Below are 22,546 nucleotides of genomic sequence, written 5' to 3' on the forward strand. Positions count from 1 at the left end.
ACACAAGAGCTTCCCATGCCAGAGTCTTAACCCAGAAACTCTGCTAGGCCCCCCCATTGTGGTTCCTTAAACTCATCAGCAAAGATCTGTCAGATTTTTCCTCCTTAGTTCTCATTTCTCATTTTCACCCAGCTGTTTCAAAAAAACCATTTACAGAGTCTCTCCTGCCCCTTTCTTTATCGTGAAAAATATCTAGTAGAACCAGATTGTCTACAAATCTAGTAGTCAGGAATGCAAAAGATCTTCTTACCGTATGTTTTGAAAACACCGTTCTCATCTCCCCCATTCTCTAATACAGGAGTGGGCATCACTTTTTGCGGGGGACACTTCTAGATGTTGCATAGTGGACATGGGCTTCATTTATCCGTGGGGGTGTAGGATGAGGTTGGGTGCAGAAGGGCACATAGAGTAAGGGACTGGGGTGCAGGAGACAGTGTGAGATCTGAGAGGGAGTTTGGATGAAGAGGGGTTGTGACCTGGGTTGGGGGATTGGTGTGTAGGGTCAGGGAGGGAGTCTGGATGCGGGAGAGAATCTGGCCTGGGGAAGAGGTATAGGAGGGGATATGGTCTGTGAGGGAGTTGTGACCTGGGGCAGGGAGGTGCAGAGGGTTTGAATGGTGACTTGGGACTGAGAGTTGAGGTGCAGGAGGCTCAGGGGTCCCTGAGGAGGTTTGGCTGGGAGGCACTTACCTACGTGTCTGCTGGCCAGCAGCCCTGCAGCACCCCCAAGGCAGGCTGGGCTCCCTGCCTGATGCAGCCCCAGACCACTTGAAACTGCAGGAAGCTCCCTCCATGTGACTCCCAGCCCCAAGAGAGGAGAGAGGTTTCTGCTTACCCCATCCCCTCGGCCAATCTCTCAACTCCTTTTGGCTGGTTGTTCCCAATTTATAGAAGCTGAGGATTGGGCTGGGGGTGGGGCAACCTCATGAAGCTTCCTCCTCCCTCCAGAAGACAGAGCCACATGGAGTAGGGATGTGAACAACTACTCAACTAATTGACCAGTTGCTTCCCCCGCCCCTTGCTGCCTCTATCATTAAGAGGCAGCCAGGGGGAGGGAAAGAGGAGGGGAAGCTTCAAAGCGGCAGCGTCGCATGGAACCCGGGGTCTGCTGCTTTCAAACACAATGTGGAGCCCAAATCCCTGGCTGGTCCCGGGCTGCTTGCGGCGTTTCAAAGTGACAGCACTGCGTGGAGCCCAGGGTCAGCTGGGTACTCCCCTGCTGATTCTGGGCTCCCTTTGGGGCTGCTGCTTTGAAATGCCGTGGGAACCACAGCGTCAGTGAGGGACTGGTTAAGTACCCAGCTGGCCCCATGTTCCACGAAGCACTTTAGCCATTGAAGTGTAGCAAGAGCCTTTGGTCTGTTACTACACTTCAAAGGTGGCAAGACCCTTAGTCACTAACTGAATAGTCAATGCAAATTGCATAGACTATTCAAATAGCCAAATAATCTCAATGTAACATCCCTAACACAGAGCAGTCCTCCGCTTAAAACAGCAGCTGCCGTGTGACTGAGGGTCCCTGCAGAATGATCTGCGAGCCTGATCTGGTGACGTGGCGGGATGGAAGCTGCCTGTGAGATGCATCTTGCCCAACCCTGGACTAAAGTGTGGGCTTCACAGAGGGACTGAGGATGAGAGTGTTGAGGTGTGGGAGGAGGCTCTTGCTTTGGGGGTATCAGGGCTAGGGCATGAGGGCTTACATGGACCGGCTCTTGGTCAGTGGTGCAGGGGGGTTGCTAAGGCAGACCTCCCGCCACTCCTGGCTGCCAAGATGCCAGCCCCAGCCATGCTTCTGTCAGCTGCCAGCCCTCCTGGCACTGGGTTCCTGACCCTGGGGCTGTCTGGTACAAGAACGTCCATGGTCCTTCTGGATACACTTGTGTAAATTAACTCAAATAAGGCAAATGTGATGACAAAATGCAAATGAAAGAGCCATTCGGAGACTGTGTTGAAATGTTCTGGTGGGCTCTGTGTGACCTCTGAGGCCATAAGTTACCCCATTGCTGGGTAGGGTGTTACAGCTGTCACAGCTAAGGACAAGGAGGCTTTTCCGAGGAGAGCAGCACGAGCCGTCAGGCTGGAGGACTCAGGAGGAACAGGGGCACCTGTGCATCTGTCTGCTCCTCTTTTCTCCCCTCCCCAAGCAGCCACTTATCTGAGGCAGGCCCAAAAGAGTGAGAAGCTCAGCACCTCTTCTCTCTACATGAGACAGCAACTGGCATCAGCCTGCAGCCCACACCCTCAGCAAAGTTCCCAGCTCCAGAATAATTCTTACAGGTAGCTGAGCCACTGGGGTGCGGCTCTACTTTGGGGCACACTTGCTCCCCCTGGGGCAGGAGAATGGACAAGGGGGGGCACTTACCAGAGACATCGGAACCTGCGCTGGCAGGAAGAGGGTTCCCAGGCCTTGGAAATGGCTTCCTCAATCAGGAGCCAGGTGGCAGCTAAGCCAGAGTGGGCTGGACAGTGTCCTTCCTGTCTGGACGGTACTTCAGATGGGGGAGCACAGCTGCTGGCTGCTTCGCCAGCCCAGAGGCTCGCCAGGACTCAGGGAGTGAGAGCTGGGTGCAGCCAGCAGGGGGCTGGCTGAGGGATGGGACCGGCCATGCAGCCAAAATGCAGCATGCAGCTGCCTGGAGGGGCACCACAGAATTTGGGGCAATTTGGTGCCTCAAATTTCGTAGTGCTCTAGGCAGCTGCATATTTTGTGTGCATAGGCCTGGGCCTGGATAGACCCCAGAACCTACTGTTCCAAAATTCAGATGTTCCTCCCACTGGCTGAGGTTTAAGAAAATATGGAGCCTACCCACTCAGTCCCTATAATTATCAAATAATTGACCATATACACTATTTCCAATGCTATTGTAACCCCTTTGGTATTTAGGGAGCGTAGCCCTTTAAATCTTTTTCCTGGGGAGGGGGGTAAAACAGGCAATATTGGGTCAAACTGAGTAATTTTTTTAAGCCGAATCAATTGGAAAACCACAATGCAACTTGACCGGGAAGAAAAATGTTCTGTACACGAGTGCAATTTCGCTGACTCCTTGGTTTTCTGCAGGTATTTGAAAGGCAACAAGAGGGCGGGAACTAGTGAAAATGGCAGGATTCATAAACCACCATTCACAGAAGGCTGCTCCTATTTCAGGAAGTAGAGCAATCTTCTGAGAGAAAACATTGGAAGGCACAGGCATGCCTGCACGGTCACAAGAAATGGAGGGAGGGGGAAAGAATGAAAGAAAGAATTGAAGGGAAACTGCTTCTCAAATAATATTGATTATATTTCCTTGAACTAAGTAGGGAGGTAAATGGATAACTGGTTAACTGGAAGGGGTTAGGAACAGCCCCCCCACCAAGGGAAGCAGAAGCCGGCCTCTTTTGCACACTGGGCTGCTGGCTCCTGCTGTCTGTCCCCTATGTCGGGAGTGGGAAGGCCACGAGAAGGAGCTGGCTCCCCCACATGTGGGCTGACATCCCCCTGAACACGGATAGTCCAGCATATGGAGGTGTGAGTGAGATCCCGCTTAATCTATTAACTGTTTTACCAGGGTTTTATATCCTTAGAACTTAGCATCTCACATACAAAGTGCAGAATAAATGTTCTTTTCATGTAGGCACAGATTTGGGAGCCAGGCGATGTGGATTCCACTGCTGAATACCTAGCTAGGAGAGTCTGGAGAAGTGCAAAGTGCTTTTTGTGTTCACTGGGTGCTGTGTGGGGCTGGGGAGGCAGAGGTGCAGCCGTCTGGGGCCCAGCAAGACCTGGGACTCCTCAGTTCCTGCTTGTGCTGGGTCCTGGTCCTACCATAGTTGCAGCTCTGTCTTCTAAATGTACAAAGTGCTGGGCGGCTCTTACTACATTTAAAAGGCAAAGGAGCAGTGGTCCGGTACTCGGCGTGAGCTGGGACTGCTCAATCCTGGCTCACACGAGGTCTGGTAGGAAAAATCCTGCTTTTTCCTTTAAATTCTCCTAACCCTGTTTAAAAAGTGAGAAAAAACTTTGTTGTTTCCTCAGAAGCAAAATTTATTGAACAAAGCTGTTGTGTCATGAAAAACTGCAAATGAAACATGTTCCTTTTGAAGGCATTCATGAAATACATTTACCTTTTTTAAAACCCAGGTCTGCAGATTCACAGGGCAGTAGGAATGAATAGGCTGTTCTGAGTTTGCATACACAGGCTGCTTTGGGAGGGACATCAAGACTAACTGCCAGCATGGTAGGATGTATCATAACCAATATCAGGTTCTGAAATGGTCCAATGGCTGATATTGTAGATGCAGCCCTATACACAAGCAGGGTAAATACTAATTATTTTGAGAAATGGGCCAATGACAAAATTGCTGTGGCTTTCCCTACCGAGACACTGCACAGATCTTGTATGGCTGCGGAGAAAGAGTAGCTCCCATTCTGAACTCAAGGCTTAGCTTTACGCCCTTTGGAGCTTGGAATGTAAATTTCTGAAGGAGGATGGTGAAGAACAGGAACAGCTCTGTTCTAGCCAGCTGCTCGCCAAGGCAACCCCGCTTTCCTGAAAAGAAAACAGTTGTGCACATCAGCCAAAGGTCCTTGTCAGAACAGTTTAGGTCTCATGACAAATGAGGTGTTAATTTTCCATGGTAGCAATTTCAGAACTGTGGGGAAGAAGAGATGGTTTTGTCATCAGTCCCCACCCCCTTTCTGATTCACCATTTGCTGTATTTAGTACTAAAGTTTCCTTCATTTATAACTGTGGATGCTAATATTTACATTCATTACGGCAGTACTTCAGTAATTCCTTCTCATGATAGAAACAATGATGTTTGATAACTCTTGGAAGATCAACTGCATCTCTGCATGGCTATTGAAGTCCCGATCTACACAGTTTAACTATGCCACTACACTACTACCTTATTTCTGTATAACAGATTCCTCTTGCCATAACTGCATCCACACTAGAAAAGGTGTGATGTTTTAATTTATATTGATTTTTTAAAATCACATACCTAACTGACAGAAAACTATGATTTCTGTGTCTAGTTGGTATCTTACTTCCCTATCACGTCTGCCACACACCGCTGTGTTATTTCTTGATCGAAAAGTTAAAATACCACAGGTCAGGTGTAATCTGTCCCTGACCTAGCTTCTCAATGACATAACACATGGACCGCTGAACACAGGCAGGTCTAGCCAGCATTATTCCTAAATGGGAGGCCTTGACTCTGAGTTTATGGATACCCGCACTTAGACGTGGCCTAAGTTTTCTTGAAATAACGCTACTTATTTTAAAATAATGTTGCTATGTAGATGTATCTAAATTGGCGAGACTTTTGAACAAGAAATAATCAGAGAGAAGTCTGATCTGCAAAGTTTGGCTTTAAAGCTGAACTTCCCCCAAAAGATGTGGGGCTATACTGACAGAGTCAAAATTATGTCATTAGAGAAAAATGGGCTAGCTGTAAAGTTTGCATCCTAAATCAAACTGGGTTTAGGGGCTGATACTCCAGTAGTGTTAAAATGACATTCATGGGAGTGAGTATGAAACTGATTCTCCTGTTTTCTTTCTTTCTTTTCAGAGATTTTTAAATCCAGAAGAGACTATTAGACCATTTAATCAGACCTGCCTACAACAGGCCATAGAACATCACCCAGAGATTGCTATATTATGCCCAACAATTTGTGATAATCATAGAGCACAGCATTTTGAAATTCTCCAGGTTTGATTTAGAACCTGTTCTTGTGCTCAGAGAAGCTAATGCTAAAGTTCCTATTGACTTAACACTGTGCGATCAGGTCCTTAATGATGGAGAATCCATCATATCCTATAGTAAAATATTCTAATGGTTCGTTGTATTTTAGGAAGGTGTTTCAGGGATCTCCAACATTGTATTATCTTCCTCATGTTTTATTCCCCATGGTGCCTCTTCCAATAAGTGAAAAGGAACAGTGAAAGATGAGGAAGGCACCACCTAACCTCACTCTGATGTTCCTAACAAGTGAAGTAGGCTACTTCCTCTTTCTACCCACTTTTGGTTATGTCTACACTATTTTTCCTTTGTTTCTGTGGTTGTGTCTAGCTCCGCTTTAGGAAGGAGCACTTGTTCAAGAATGACATGCCCTCTACCTATGACAAAACTGTGCAAGCTGGACAGGGACATGAATGCTGCTCATGAGTTTTATTTCTGAGCTTTTCATTTTCCATTGAGATTCTGCCACTAATAAACACTGTGGGTTTTTGCCTAACGTGAAAAAGAAGGCCCAAGACTTGGTGCTATAATGCTAATGGAGAGTGTCAGACACATCTCACCTGCAGAGAATGGAAGGAAAGTTTCTCTCTTCTTGAATCGACCATCCTCCAGAAAATGCTTAGGATTAAAAGTGTGAGGGGTTTCCCACTCATTCTTGTCAAACAGCACTGATGTCAAAGTGGGAAGCAAAACAGTACCCTAAAAAAAGAGAACAAAAGAAATTTAACACTTCCCCGATTCCATTTTTAATTGTGACCCACAAAGAGGTGAAAAAGGAGGCGCCATGTTGTTTCTTTTTAATCTTTTATGATATACAGAGAAGGGACAACAGGATTATTTAAAAGATAATTTTCCAGCCAGTTCTTTACCTTATATTTATCTCAAACCTCAAATTTCATTTTCTCTGGTTTTGCTGTTAGTATTTCTGGAGGAACCAGAATGAACAGAATGGCAGACATCACAGATTTGAAGGAAAGAGAGGAGTGTTAATCTTTGACAAAAGAGAGAATTTCTTCCAACTGTTTTTAAGCATTTTTAAGCATTTCCTTCGTAGGTGCAATACTATAAACCTACAAGTTCTCATGCATTTCCTAGGAAAAACAAGGTAGGCAGGATTCAATATTTTATGTAAAAACCAATCCAAAAAAATTAAATACTCTCAGGAATTTTTATACAACATAAAGATTCATAGAGGAGCAAAACTCACCCACCCACCTTTCTTTTTTAAAAGCTAAATTGTCATGAATGTGGTGGTAGTTGGGCTTACATGACGTTTTTGTGCATAGAACAGCAATGGGCAACCTATGCTAGTTAGTGGGCCACATGAGAGGGCCTCCTTCATCTCAGTGCGCTGCAAGGTTGTTGTAACCAAGATGGTCTCCCAGGTATAGAGTAGTTTTGCTAACTGCACTGGTTTACGTAGAGTTTGTGGGGTGTGCGAAAGCATCCATAGTGGTATTCTGATGGGATGCAGAGACAGCATGTGGTTCTCAGTCAATGATGTGTGCAATCAGCATGTGCATCTCACTTCATGTGCCCTTACTTTATGTGCATGTCACTTTAGCAATTCCAGTAGGAAAAAAAACTGTATGGCTTATACAATGCACTTTCCTTCTGCTATTGTGCACACATTTCTTTTAAGTTGCATTAATGAGGGGTTTGTGTCGGGAGAATGGAAGCTCGCCACAAGCAATGGTTTCTTGCGGCCCACCGACTGGTAGAATGGTTCTCTGCCTGGCTCCACTCCGGAATTCCCTTGAGCTTGGGTGTGTCCCAATTTTTCTGAGCATCAGTCTACAAGCTGGAGAAGAAGAATGTGCCCAAAGGTTAGGATCTGAGGAGACCCTCTGCTAAACAAATGCTGGGAAATTAGTTAGAAATTCCAGCCTGCTCCCTTCCATGGGGAGAAATTGTGGCTCAGCGTCATGGCGAGGTGGAGTCAGAAATGCTGTGGCTTGAGACAAAAGAAATTCAGAATTCTGTATCTGCTGAAGATAAGATATTCCCCACCTTTAAATACAAATCACTCACTCCCATCGCTAAACCCCAAGGCTCAGACCCTCTAAGGTATTTAGGCACGTAACTCCCACTAGTTTCCAGAACACTTAGGTGCTCAAATAAGTTCAAGTTTCTGGGTCCAAGAGCCTGGCTGACCTTTCTTGAGGAACAGCCACAGTGGTGAACTTGTGCAGGACCTAATTCCTAGTCCTTTTACTAGGGTTTCATGCAGTTAATATAAATCACTTAAATCATGTTTTATGAAGATTGCAAAGCTTGGGAATGTGAGTATCAAGATTTTGGTTTGGGAATTATATCCCAATATTTGAAAGTGCTTCTCTGTATTTTCCTTGCTTTCCAAAATAGGTACAGAGTTGGAACTGTGTCTTCCTCATGGCAAAGGTGTATCTGTCTGTGGTACTGGGTAGGGCTCATCTCTATGAAGTTCTTAAACCAAGATGAGAAATGAAAGATACATTTCTTCGCAGCTTACTTTTGGCACTTGGTATCCAGCCAGTGTTGTGTCCCTTGTTGCCATTCTAGCCACACTGAAAGGCAAAATGTTGCTTATCCTTTGCACTTCGTGAACAACTGCATTGGTGTACGGCATGTTGTCCCTGTCCCCTAGGGTGGGCTGTCGAGACTGGCCAATCACTGTGTCAATCTCTGCTTGCACTCTCTCTAGGAAAAGAGCAGAGGTCATCATGGGTATGAGAACAAACAATATGTTCATGGAACAACAGGCTTAAACTGGGCAGGGTTTAGAGTTCAATGATTCAAGGTATTTCTAAGAACACTCTATTTACGCTTTGAAAAGAGTATCAGTGAGCAATGTAGATCTAAATATACAAATACATAAGAAAACTGCAGCTGATTAGGCAGAGACTAATGCAATGAGAGAGAGATGAGAACCATTTTTAAGTGTAATTGAATTATAATAGGAAAATCTCCTTTAATACCCACACGGAATGCAAGAAGCATTTATATACTCCACTTCTCAAAATCAAATGTAAAGGCATTATCAATACAAAAGAGCAAACTCAATTACTGGGCTGACCTAAGGGACAGCTGAGCCTGAAAATATTTATGTGCTGTTTTTCTCAGTCAGGCAACATTCTCCAGTTGTTCAGGCACAGGGTCAAGCCAATACCTTGCTTAGAGTCCAGGGATCGCAGCTATTTTTCATGACAGAAAGCAGGCTTAATCTTCCATTATTTTCAACACAGGCCCCTTTGTTGCTTCTCTACATCACATCTGAAGGCTAAAGAGGACACTTCCCATGGTCCACCTTTTTAAAATCCACAAGTTACATTTCATAGACTCATAGACTCATAGGCTACGTCTAGACTGGCCCCAAATTCCGGAAAAGGGATGCAAAGCAGGTAAGTCAGCATAGGGAAATCCGCGGGGGATTTAAATATCCCCCACGGGATTTAAATAAACATGTCCGCCGCTTTTTTTCCGGCTTGTGGAAAAGCCGGAAAAAAGCGTCTAGACTGGCCCGATCCTCCAGAATAAAGCCATATTCCGGAGGATCTCTTATTCCTACTTTTAAGTAGGAATAAGAGATCCTCCAGAAAAGGGCTTTATTCCGGAGGATCGGGCCAGTCTAGACGCTTTTTTCCGGCTTTTCCCCAAGCCGGAAAAAAGCAGCAGACATCTTTATTTAAATCCCGTGGGGGATATTTAAATCCCCCGCGGATTTCCCTATTACGAAGTTTAAAATTAGCATGCCCCTTTCGTAAAAGGGGCCAGTGTAGACGTAGCCTGTGTGCTGTGGGGAGACTGGTGCTGTGCTGCGGACGAGTGCTGAAATCACTGTTGCTGAGGGGAGCCTGGCGCTGGGCTACTAGCAGAGCAGCTTGCAAGGGACAACCAGCAAGTGCAGGCGGACAGCAGAGTGGTTTGCTGGGACGACCGGTGAGTGCAGGACCTGCGGCTGAGTGCAGGACCTGTGGCTGGTAGGAGCGGCAGCAGACAGCCGGCGGAGCAGCGGCAGGAGCCACCACCGGACCACGTAAGGTGCATGTAAGGTGCATCGATCCCCACCCCTCCAGGTTGGGATGGTGAAACTCTGCCGGGTGAACTTTTGAACCCTGGGGCAGCACTGACCCGGGGCAGAGACTTTTGGGGTGTTGGACTTTTGGGACTTTGGGGGGATTTGTGGCTGGGGGGAGGGCCTTTCCTCATGTTTGGTCTGTAAATCCGAGTTGTGGTGTTTCCCCAATTTAGTGGTGTTTCCCCAATTTAATGCAGATGTTGGTTACCTCATGTTATTAAAGGTTTGCTACTATACAGAGGCTCTGTGCTTGCGAGAGGGGAAGAATTGCCTCTTTTGAGGCACACAGAGGTGTATGTAAGATTTCCCAGGTCACTGGGTGGGGGCTCGAGCCGGTGTTGTATTACCTTGTTGGGAGGAGACCCCTAGATACTGAACCCGGCCCTTGCTGCTATTTACTCAGCCTGGCAGAAGGGTTACATATGCATTAGCCACAAAGCCAGCTTCCTCTTAAATCAAAGTTGTTACAGCTATGGTTTCCACCCCTTAGCCCTGTGCCAGTTGCTGGAGGTGTAACTAATGGGGAGAAAAAAGGAAAAGCAGGAAAGGTTTCTAAATGCGGGGAAATGGCAACTGTGGGAAGAAAGCACCTTTGTACAGACTGTTAATAAAACCATATTCTGAATTCTCTGAAAAACTTGATGGGGCAAGGGTTAAGGGCAGAAATTCAAGTGATATTAAGAAATAATCCATGTCCATTTACTTTGAATCTCTGGATTTGTGGCCATGTACAGCAGAGCCCAGCGGATGGTTGTAGATGTTGTTTCAGTTCCAGCAAAAAAAAGATCTAGTGTGGAAAATAAGAGATTTTCTTCATGGAAACTAGGGTCAGCATCCACCTTAGAACAAAGACATAAAGTGGGAGGTATTAAAACAATATTTATTAGTATTATACAAAGACATGTAAACATCATACCAGGCTCAGGTATGCAAACTGCTGGGTGCCCTGCATTTCCACTGCCTTCAGAGAGATTTGAGCAAACACAGCCCCTCACAGGACAGCACCATTAGATAGAAACACTGTGCTTCGGGAATAATTTTTGAGAATGAAAAGTTTGAGCTGATTTTAGCTCTTAGCACAAGGCCTGCTGGTGTCTCTGAAAGAATCTCAGGCACTTTAACTGACTTTTTGGTCTGGCCCCTACTATTTTTAGGCCCTACTTCAGCAAAGCACTCGAGCATGTGAGAAGGCCTGCTGACTTCAGTGAACCTACTCTTCACTGCTTAAGGCAAAGCATGGGCTTAAAGGCTCTGCAGAATCAGCCCCTGAGGTTTTGAACTGTTCACTAATGGAGGGTCAGATGCTCAGACAATTCATCTGGAGATCTCTGTCACTGTAGTTCTACTTCTAATTTTTAAAATAAAGAAGTGGATTGTTCCAGTTTGCTTTGTTCTCTGATCTCTTACCTTTGCCATTTCCTTCAGATAAGAGTCAATGAAGTCTCTGGTTTCTGAGGGATTCCAGTCCTCTTTGTGCTTTGCAATAATTTCCCTCACAAAACACTTCAGTTTCTCCCAGTTTTTGAACATGGTGTGATGGGGTCCTGGGATCCATTTCATTAGGTTAGGGAAGGTGTTGTACAGCTTTTGACATACAAACACAACTCAATATGATTTTGCCTCTTTAGAGAAATCCATTTTATGATTTCATGTACCCCCCTGTATTCAACTGGAGGGACCACATTTATTAAACCACCCTAATACATAATTTCATTATGGATGTGCTCAGAGTCCTCAGGGGATATCAGCAGCCCAGCATGCTATACATTTCACATCTTCATTTCAGACAGTCCCTGACCTGAGCAGCCTAGAATCCAAATAGACAGAACAAACAAAGGGTGGAAAAAAGGATGAATTAACGTCATTTTACATAGCGAGAATTGACGCAGAGATTAAGTGACTTGGCCATGATTGCTCAGGCAATCTGTTACAGAGACAGACTTTTTAACCATCTTGCTAAGATATGGACTCTTTTCTCTCAGCCCTCCACTGGGCTGGTTATCAGCCACTGCTCCCATTGCTTTGGCAACCCTAGAGCAGGGGTGGGCAATAATTTTTCGTGTGTGTGGGGGGGGGGCACTCCAGGATCTTTGAAAGTGGTCCAGGGCTGCACATTTCTGTGGATGGGTGCAGGGCCTAGGATGGAGCTTGGGCGCACAAGGGTGAACAGAGTAAGGAATTGGGGGTTCAAAGGATGGTGTGAAGTATGAGAGGGAATTTGGGTAAAGAGGGGGTAGTGACCTGGGTCAGGGGATTGGGGTATAAGGTCAGGTAGGCAGAGTGGGAGCACGAGAGGATTCAGGCCTGGGGAGTGGTGTAGGAGGGGGTACAGGGTCTGGAAGGGAGTTGTGACTTGAGGCAAGGATGTGCACAGGGTTTGGGTGGTGACCTGGAGGAGAGAGTTGGGGTGTGTGAAGGGAAGTGATGCCAGAAGCAAGGTTTGGCTGGGAGGTGATTACCTAAGTGTCTCCCAGCCAGCAGCCCTGCAGCATCTCCCAGGAAGGCTGGTCTGCCTGCCTGCTGCAGCCCCAGTTCACTTAAAACTGCAGGCTATGCCCTGCATGTGGCTCTCAGCTCCAGAAGAGGGGAGAGGGTTGCGCTGCCCCCATTTCCCAGACGATTCTCTCTCCTTTTCTATTGACAAGTTGTTTCCTCCCAATAGAAGGTGACGATTGGGTGGGGTTGGAGACCACACAAAACCTCCCCCTTCCTTCAGAGCAGAGAGTCACACGGAATAGTTCTGTACTTCAAATAGCAACTGCTGTGTGACTGAGCATCCCGGCAGGCGGGTCCGCACGCCGGGTCCGATGGCTGGGTGGGCTGGAAGCAGCCCCAGGACATATCTTGCTCACCCCTACCCCACAGGATCATGTGCTCTATTGCCTGAGCCTATGCAATAGCAGACACTTCAGAAGGAAGGAGACCACCTTGTTAATGATTTGCTGATTAAAATGCCAGGAAAAATACAAAAAGTTCATTACCCCAGAACCTGGCCTCACATGCCAACACATGATGTTGATACTATTGACGTTACTGCAATTTTTATCAGAGGTTGGACTTTGGTATTGAAGGGCTGGTAAAGCACATGGGAAACTGCCCAGGCCCAGCACCACGAGCAGATGGACACAGGCACTGTACTTTGCCTCTCAACATGACTGCTGCTGTTCTGGCCGGGTTATGTCTCAGCCCCGTCACTCTTCGGTGCTGAACTGAGAGGCACCAAGAGGAGAAAGGTCCAACCTCATTTGGGTAACGTTTCCCTGGAAAGCTGGGTTTTTCGTCTAGCTCAATGATCCTGCATCATAATGAAACACAGTACTTTGTCCCTGCAAATGGGGCCACCTGAAGGAGCTACTGGCTGGGTGAGTCCCTGATTTTGATGGCAGGTTGACTGTTCCTCCAGGGTCATCTCCCACCTGGCCTGTGGCATGAAGACACCCTGCCACCCCCACTGCCGCAAGCTAATCAATGGCGCCACACAAATCTTTGAGATATCTCTCCCCTGAGCAGAGTCCAAGACACTGGGAGACAACCAGGAAGGGCGTTGCTCGGGAATAGTGAGGGTTTGTGACCCTTTCACCTTTCTTTCTTCTAAGGCACAACTCCCTGATACGCAATAAAACAGTCCACTGGGTCTTCATCCCCATTAGACATCGCACTATGTGTATGGGGGGAGGGGACACTGGTACCGAAAATGCAGGCTAGAGGATCTGGCAGGATTACCTTCAGGGGGGCAGGGTGGAAGAGAATAGCTAGAGGGGGAACTGAGGTGAAGAGAGATTTGTTGGGGAATAGGACAGCATGGATGCCCTAGCCAGGATAATGTCATGGTTAATCTGGGACCAATAGGACTCTGTGATACTGAAACTACTGAGGGCGTGGCCATTGTGTTCATGAGGCTATAGGCAAAATCAAATGAGATCTACCTGGCTCCAAATACTTCCCTGGAGATACAAATTCTCATCAATCAACTGCAGTAACTTCTGGAACTCACTGTCATGATATTCAAACCGGTCCCCGAATGTGATGGAACAGATAATGTTGGATATAGCATTGTTAATTTTAAAATGAGGGTCAAAAGGTTGCCCTGGAAGAGAAAAAGGGAGAAATTGGAGTTCTTCTGGTTTTTGTAGAAAAGGGGAAGAATGGTGTTGACAGGCATAAACTAGTTGATGTGTACAAAATCCATTCTCAACATGTGCATCTATCACACTCCCTTGCACACACTCAGACACATCCCTTCAGCAATGTTTGCTTCATTGTCACATAAGTATTGACAAAACTTTTAATGAGCTGCCTTTTCCTGCATGCAGCAGAACTGCCAGGTCAAGTGATTTTTTTCTCTGCACAGAGACAGTTGTACATTTCCACACAGGTCTCTGCCTTTGTTATAGTGTAGGGAAATGCTGCACGTGTTATTATGAACCACTTTCTCTCCCTTGTCATTAATCTTGGCAATGAACTCTTTTGTGAGACAGTTTGCAAATCTGTGTGGCTACCTGGAGGCTGAAGAGAAGCTGACAGCTCAGGAGTTAGGGTATGTCTAGACTACATTCCTCTGTCACTGTGCCTCTGTCGCGCCGTGCCGGATCAGCTGAGGGAAGCCTTTGTCGATCGCTCCTATAAACCTCATTTCACAAGGCATAAGGGAGCGGTCAACAAAAGCTTCCCTTGTTGTCCAATCTGTGTTTTGACTCGCGTGCTGTGCTGACAATCAGCTGAGCCGGCACAGCGCGATGGCCATTTATATTTTAATGAAGCCGAGGATATTTAAATCCCCTCTTCATTGACTATGTCGGGTAGTCTACAACTACCCCTATGTCATTACTGACAGATATAAAAACATGAAATCCAAAAACCACCAAACTTTTAAATCTGTATACAGATCTGGATGACAGCAAGGTGCATGTGTGTCTAATGGGCTAAACCCAATCCCTCATCATAAATGAGCGCTAGGAAAGATCTAGCTTTAATTTCATATTTCAGGCAAATCTCAGTTATTTCACATTTGTGGCTACAATTTGTGATAGAACACTTAGTGTGTCATTCTCTCTCATTCTCACCTTTTTCTTCCTCAAATGCCTCTGTGAGGTATCTGTTCTCCTCCTGTATGCGTTCTTCTAAGCTCCTCTTCCCCAGGCCAAAGTTTCTTAGAGTTGATAAAGCAAATCTTCTTTGTTGTTTCCAGTTATGTCCATTGGAGAGTACTAATCCTGGGGTGAAAAAATGACAACTAGTGTATTGTAATGGTCATTACCTTAATACTCTCCCTTTTCAAGTTTAATTGAGGCCTGGTTATTTTTCCACAAGATATTCTCTTCTGTTCTGTTCTCTTCTGTTCTGTCCCCCAGGCTCATCATTAGTATATTAGAATGCCTGGGCTCTCTAAAAGTGGGGTCATGTCCGACATGCAGAAGCTACACTTTTACAGAAAGCGTATAGAGCTGAGGTTGAAGAAAGTAGGCTGCAATGCCAACGACAAATGAGTTTGGAGATGTAATTTTGAGAGATTTCAGAAGTCTAATCGTTCCAGTGCTGACTCTTGGTGAAGGAAAACATTCAAGGGACCACGCAGGATGGAAGTTCATTCTATATACCACCATCTGCTGTTGCTGCCACCATGGCTATGGCAGTTGGGATGTGAACATGAGAGGTCAACGAGACATGAGAACCTGTGTAATATTTGCAAAATCGAATCAAGTTATTAAGGCCCAGATTCTCAAAGTTATTTAGGTGTCTAACTCCAGTTGATTCCTCTAGTTGTCTGGCAGTGGGAATGGGGTGTATCAATCCTGCACTGGTATAGCAGGGGTTAATCTTTCTCTCTTGACTAAGGAGGCCACACCCCCTCGGCTCCACTGGGCATGCTCCAGCTAGAGAGAGGATATAAAAGGCAGCAGAACAGCTCAGTCTGGGCTGATGAGGAAGGAGGTGTCCTCTTGACTCCTGTGGGAGAACTGCCCTCAGTGCAGGATGTGGAGCCTAGACAGCCGGAGATGGACCCCTACACACAGACTTGAGATGCCACAGAGAAGGGAGATACTGTGGATACCCAGAAATAGTGAACTGCAAAGAGTCGGGTAGAAGGTAACCAGGGAAACTTGGTGATGAAGAACTAGAGACAAGCTCAGTGAGGTTTGGTAGGAAACCTGCCTTGGGTTCAGAATCTGGTGGAGTGGGCAGGCATGATTCCCACCCTGTCACCTCAAAACTTGTGGCCTTGCTTACTAACACTATTGACTCTGGTCTGTATGCTGCACTGTCCTGATGGCAGGGGTCCATATGATTGACTCTGGCTGCCCTTATTGCAGGCATCGCATCACTGACTTAGGCAACAGGGCCATGAAGCCCCAAGACTGGGGGCAAACCTAGAGAGGCAAACACAGGCTATAACGAAGCCTGACCCCAACCCCAAAACAGTGACTGGCATATCAACCCTGTGATAGACACCTAAACAACTTTGAGAATCTGGTCCTAGGTTATTACTGTAGCACAGACTTCAGTTCATACACATAAAGTGTAACCCATTTGCAGGATCAGGGTCTTCATTTTCAGAAACGGTACGTGAGAAATGCTGGAAAAAAAACTCACCAAATGACTTGCTTAATTCCTGGATAAGAGGCATGTCTGGGCGATCAAGAAAGTCATCGCCCTGATGGACAAGCACTTCCTTCACCAGCTGGAATCCATTTACAATCACAAATTTCAGGTTACCCAACTGCAGGCTGAAAATGTTGCCATATTTTTCAGCAAGCTGGAAAAATTAGAGCATGTGCATTAATTCACGTTTATTTAGTATGATAACCAGAACTAGAGCTCAGGTGTTGACTTCTTACTTTTATTATTGTAGTGCTACTCCTACTTATTTGTATTACAATAGCAAGGAAGGGCCTGGCTGTTCAAGCACTGATTCAAAAGCCAGCGCCTGAGAGCTCACAACAGGATAGAACAGGGGAATGATGCATAGAAATGGGGAGGGGAATGAGACAACAGTAAAACAAGCATATATAAGGACAATGGCTGCCCTGAGCCTTTTCCTAAGGGATGTCAAAATAAAACTACTGGTGAGTAAAATAATAATTAATAAATAAATAAATACATAATAATAATGTGTCATCTGAAGAAGTGGGGTGTGCCCACAAAAGCTCATGATATTGTCTACGTTTTCTCTTAAAGCTGCTACGCTAATCATTGTTTTTAAGAGGTTTTTTTATATGTAAATAATAGCTATAGACAATTGGCCTCCTCTGTGGTAAGCAGAGCAGACATGTTCCTGACTGGTCGCATTATAGACTGCAGATACTTTGTTCTTATGTAGTGAAAAAACTCAAACATACTGGTTTAAACAAAACACCCTCCAGTTCCTCCAGAAGCCAACACCCACCTCACAATATACTATCTAGCTCCCTGGGGCACTCAGAGGGTGTGATTGTAAACTGCACAAAACAAATTACTGGCTTCCACAGAGTTTATGTGAAGGGGTCTCATTCTAGTCCTTGAAAGGAGATAACACTCACAAATAATGTTCTAAACTCTTTTAGGCTTCATAATTTACTTTGTAACTCTGATTACCTCCTTCTCAATCACATCCTTCCTCACTTGCCAGGGAGGTTCCACCTCTGGCCCAACCCCTCATGTGCCTTACAAGTTTTTACTAACCCTTCATTGTTGGGAAGCTCATTCAAAGCCATGTAAGTAAATTCCTGCAAGCCGTTTTGCATTGTCACTGAAGACTCCTTGTCATTCTTGCAAGCTCCTGCCCCATCTAGTTCCTTGTGAGCTCCTCCAATCCTGATGAGCACCAACCTCATACCGTACACGGATCCCTTCCAAGTCTCAGTCTACCCTATACTTGGTTACTTTTTATGAGCCTCTTTTCACATGGATCCCCCACAGACAGTGTGTGGTGCCATGAAGCAGCTCCTATCCTCAGAGGCCTGGGCTGGCTGTGGGCAGAGGTTGATCTGGCAGCAGCCCCTGCTGCTGCTCTGCAGTTTAAATGTGTAGAAGCCCACCCGGCTCTTACTACAAATCAACTGCAGAGCTGCTGAGTGGAAGTAGATTCCGGACCTGGTGCAAGCCAGGACTAAGCGCCTTGTCCCGTCGATTAATCACGTAGTTGATAAAAATTCTATGGACTACGTGATTCATTAAATACCCACCCGTGGAAAGGAATCCACAACTGAGGCCCTCACCTTCTGCACATGACAGAGGGAAAAGGAGCATGGCCAGAGGTGTCCCCGTGCTCTGGTGATCCTGGATAGCAGGCGTCTGGAACTGCACATGGGACAGCTAGGAGCTGGTGCAATTCAGAACATCTAGAATGGGCTCTTATTTAGGCCAGGGGCTAGCGCGGCACCAGGAGAACCCTGAGGCCCTGGCAGTGCAGAGAGCTGCTGCCATGAGCTGTGCCAAACATTCCTCAGGCGCAGCTGAGGGCCTGACCCAGTGTCTCCAGCCAGGCGTGCGTTGTCCCTTATAGCTGCCATCAGGCGCTGAGCGCCCGACTCCCACAACGCTGGCCCCTCCACTCATCCCCGCAGCGCCGGCCAGCAGCACCCTTCCCCCCACGGATGCAGGGCCCTGCACGGCCAGGCGCTGCTCACCAGCACTGGTGGGAGGGGCCGCGCTGAGCAGCGCATGCACCATCCTCCCCAGGGGCGGTCCCCAGGCTGCGCGCCAACGGCTGGGCCGGGCAGGGCATGCGCCGTGTGCTCCGGGGAAAGGTCTGTCCATGCGCCGTGTGTCCTGGGGCGGGTCTGTGTTCCCTAGGGGGATGGGCCTCCACCCCAGGGGTGGGCCCGCGCATGCGCTGTGCGCCCTCTGGCGGATCCGCGTGCCTGGGCCTGGAGCGCCAAAATGGCTCTGGCCGGCCATGTCTCCAGCACTCTTGCAGACAGCACTCCCTGTGCTTGCTCCCCTCCCCCGCTTACCTTCTCAATGGTGATATGAGGCCGCTTGGCATCCAGGTGGAGTAGGTTGCCCAGGAAGGGCAGGATCAAAGGTCCCGGAGGGAAATTCCTCGGTCGTCTCTTTTTCATTAAATCTGAAATCAGCAGGAACAGGCCCAAGAACACGGCCAGTGTCTGAAAGGGCACAATCTGCCAGAGCCACAGTAACCCAGGGGCAGCCTGCAGCGACATCTTCCCCGGCCAGCTGTGCACCTGCAGCTGAAAGAGGGAAGTGTGACGGGGCAGAGGGAAACCCGGTTGCAGCGGGCACAGCCCCACCCTCCTGCTGCTGCTGCCAAAGGAGGACAAAGGTTAGAAGCCAGATGAAAACAACTTGAAACAGATACACAAGAGCTTCCCATGCCAGAGTCTTAACCCAGAAACTCTGCTAGGCCCCCCCATTGTGGTTCCTTAAACTCATCAGCAAAGATCTGTCAGATTTTTCCTCCTTAGGTCTCATTTCTCATTTTCACCCAGCTGTTTAAAAAAAACCATTTACAGAGTCTCTCCTGCCCCTTTCTTTATCGTGAAAAATATCGAATAGAAGCAGATTGTCTACAAATCTAGTAGTCAGGAATGCAAAAGATCTTCTTACCGTGTGTTTTGAAAACACCGTTCTCATCTCCCCCATTCTCTAATACAGGAGTGGGCATCACTTTTGGCGGAGGCCACTCCTAGGTGTTGCAAAGTGGTCAAGGGCTTCATTTATCTGTGGGAATGTAGGATGGAGGTTGGGTGCAGCAGGGCGCATAGAGTAAGGGACAGGGCTGCAGGAGAGAGTGTGAGATCTGAGAGGGAGTTGTGACCTGGGTCGGGGGATTGGTGTGTAGGGTCAGGGAGGGAGTCTGGATGCAGGAGAGAATCTGGCCTGGGGACGAGGTATGGGAGGGGATATGGTCTGTGAGGGAGTTGTGACCTGGGGCAGGGAGGTGCAGAGGGTTTGGATGGTGTTGAGGTGTTGAGGCGCAGGAGACTCAGGGGTCCCTGAGGAGGCTCTGGCTGAGAGGCACTTACCTACGTATCTGCTGGCCAACAGCCCTGCAGCACCCCCAAGGCAGGCTGGGCTCCCTGCCTGATGCAGCCACAGACCACTTGGAACTGCAGGAAGCTCCCTCCATGTGACTCCTAGCCCTAATAGAGGAGGGAGGTTTCTGCTTACCCCATCCCCTCGGCCAATCTCTAAACTCATTTTGGCTGGTTGTTCTCAATTTATGGAAACTGAGGATTGGGCTGGGGGTGGGGCAACCTCATGAAGCTTCCTCCTCCCTCTAGAGAAAAGAGCTACATGGAGTAGGGATGTGAACAGCTACTCAACTACTCGTCCAGTTGCTTCCCCCATCCCTTGCTTCCTCTATCATTAAGAGGCAGCCAGGGGGAGGGAAAGAGGAGGGGAAGCTTCAAAGTGGCAGCGTCACATGGAACCCGGGGTCTGATGCTTTCAAACACAATGTGGAGCCCAAATCCCCGGCTGGCCCTGGGCTTCCTGTGGCGTTTCAAATTGGCAGCACTGCGTGGAGCCCAGGGTCAGCTGGGTACTCCCCCGATGATTCTGGGCTCCCTGCAGCGCAACTGCTTTGAAATGCCGTGGGGACCACATGGTCAGTGAGGGACTGGTTAAGTGCCCAGCTCTTGGTCAGTGGTGCAGGGGATTGCTAAGGCAGACCTCCCGCCACTCCTGGCTGCCAACATGCCAGCTCCAGCCATACTTCTGTCAGCTGCCAGCCCTCCTGACACTGCGTTCCTCACACTGGGGCTGTGTGGTCCAGAAACATCCGTGATCCTTCTGGACCATGGATGTTGCCAGACCAGAGTCCTAGTTCAGGGATACACTTGTGTAAACTAACTAAAATAAGGCAAATGTGATAAGAAAATGGTAATAGAACAGCCATTCGGAGACTGTGTTGAAATGTTCTGGTGGGCTGTGAGGGACCTCTGGGGCCATAAGTTACCCCATTGCTGGGTAGGGTGTTACAGCTGTCACAGCTAATTTGACCTTCAAGTCAGCTGATCGTCTGGATAGAATCAGGACTGTCCCTATCTCCTTTGGTGCCCTGTGCCACATCTGTCCCCACATTCCTCAAGAAGATATCCCGTGTGTGTGGGAAGAGTGGGGGGGCTATTCTCACAGAGGGAGATCTAGGGGCCGCAGCTGCAGAGGGCAGGCGGGAGATGGATGGCACGAGACAAATTGCTTGGTCATTGTCTTCAGTCCAACCCCTCCAGGGTACCTAGTGTGGGCTGCTGTCGGCAGACAGGCTACTGGGCTAGATGGACCTTTGGTCTGACCCAGTATGGCCATTCTTACGTTTTTATGATCTAAGTTCAGGGCTCAGGGTAGGGAGTCTCACTGGGCCACCTTGATTTTCATGCAAATCTGCTCCTGGGTGGCCAGGCTGGCAGCTATTCTGCCCTAGACGGCCACTTTCCTGTGCCTAATGTGGAGGTCGTGGACATTGGAGGCTTCACCTCAAAGCTGGATGAGGTCCACGATCTCCGCACTAGACCAGGCGGGTGCCCACCTCTTGTAGCCCTGGGCAGTCTCCTGGGAGCTGCCAGCCTTGTCCCAGGAAGAGGCGGAGGGCTGGGTGGCAGCGGGTGGCTGGCTCATGCCATGCCAGGTGCAGGGTCTGCTGGCTGGGTGCTGGCGGGCTTGCACCTGGCATGGGCACCATAGCCCGACCATGCCCCTTTAAGGGTTCTGGGGCCGGGAGGGGGGCAGAAAAGTTTCCCTGGTGGTGCCCAGAGTGGCCACCAGGGAAATCTGGGAAGGGGTAGCCCTTAATTCGAACTACTTAATTCGAACTAGGCGTTAGTCCTCGTGGAATGAGGTATACCTAGTTCAAATTAAGCGCTCCGCTACTTCAAATTAAGTTCAAACTAGCGGTTTGCATGTGTAGCGCCTATTGAAGTTAATTCGAACTAACGGCTGTTAGTTCGAATTAACTTTGTAGTGTAGACATACCCTACCTGAGGCAGCAACTGGCATCAGCCTGCAGCCCACACCCTCAGCAAAGTTCCCAGCTCCAGAAAAATTCTTACAGGCAGCTGAGCCACTGGGGTGCAGCTCCGCTTTGGGGCACACTGCAGTGAGTCCCCACTTGCTCCCCCTGGGGCAGGAGAATGGACAAGGGGGGGCACTTACCAGAGACATTGGAACCTGCGCTGGCAGGAAGAGGGTTCCCAGGACTTGGAAACGGCCCCCTCCCTCAGGAGCCAGGTGGCAGCTAAGCCAGAGTGGGCTGGACAGTGTCCTTCCTGTCTGGACGGTACTTCAGGTGGGGGAGCACAGCTGCTGGCTGCTTCGCCAGCCCAGAGGCTCGCCACGACTCAGTGAGTAACAGCTGGGTGCAGCCAGTGGGGGGCTGGCTGAGGGATGGTACCGGCCATGGGGCCAAAATGCAGCATGCAGCTGCCTGGAGGGGCACCACAGAATTTGGGGCAATTTGGTGCCTCAAATTTCGCAGTGCTCTAGGCAGCTGCATATTTTGTGTGCGTAGGGCTGGGCCTGGATAGACCCCAAAACCTACTGTTCCAAAATTCAGATGCTCCTCCCACTGCCTGAGGTTTAAGAAAATGTGGAGCCTACCCACTCAGTCCCTATAATTATCAAATAATTGATCATATATACCATTTCCAGTGTTATTGTAACCCCTTGGGTATTTAGAGAGCATGGCCCTTTAAATCTTTTTCCTGAGGAAGGGGATAAAAGATAAAAGGCAATAGTGGGTCAAACTGAGGACTTTTTTTAAGCAGAATCAATTGGAAAATCACAATGCAACTTGACCGGGAAGAAAAATGTTCTGTACTTGAGTGCAAT

General features: G+C 48.1%; 1 protein-coding gene across 1 annotated transcript; it reads right to left on the reverse strand.

Annotated features, from left to right (window-relative positions):
- Positions 1-3,996: 3,996 nt before the first annotated feature.
- LOC102449417 (cytochrome P450 2J2-like) lies at positions 3,997-18,980 on the reverse strand. The gene is made up of 9 exons (XM_075936098.2): positions 18,712-18,980; positions 16,370-16,532; positions 14,842-14,991; positions 13,705-13,865; positions 11,186-11,362; positions 10,482-10,617; positions 8,213-8,400; positions 6,282-6,420; positions 3,997-4,526 (listed from the first exon to the last, which is right to left on the reverse strand). Exons 1-9 carry the CDS (start codon positions 18,919-18,921, stop codon positions 4,351-4,353), a joined length of 1,500 nt encoding a protein of 499 aa, XP_075792213.2. The 5' UTR covers positions 18,922-18,980; the 3' UTR covers positions 3,997-4,350.
- Positions 18,981-22,546: the final 3,566 nt, after the last annotated feature.

Source organism: Pelodiscus sinensis, chromosome 9 (assembly GCF_052426305.1).
Source record: "Pelodiscus sinensis isolate ZL-2025 chromosome 9, ASM5242630v1, whole genome shotgun sequence".
Classification (NCBI taxonomy): Eukaryota; Metazoa; Chordata; order Testudines; family Trionychidae; genus Pelodiscus; species Pelodiscus sinensis.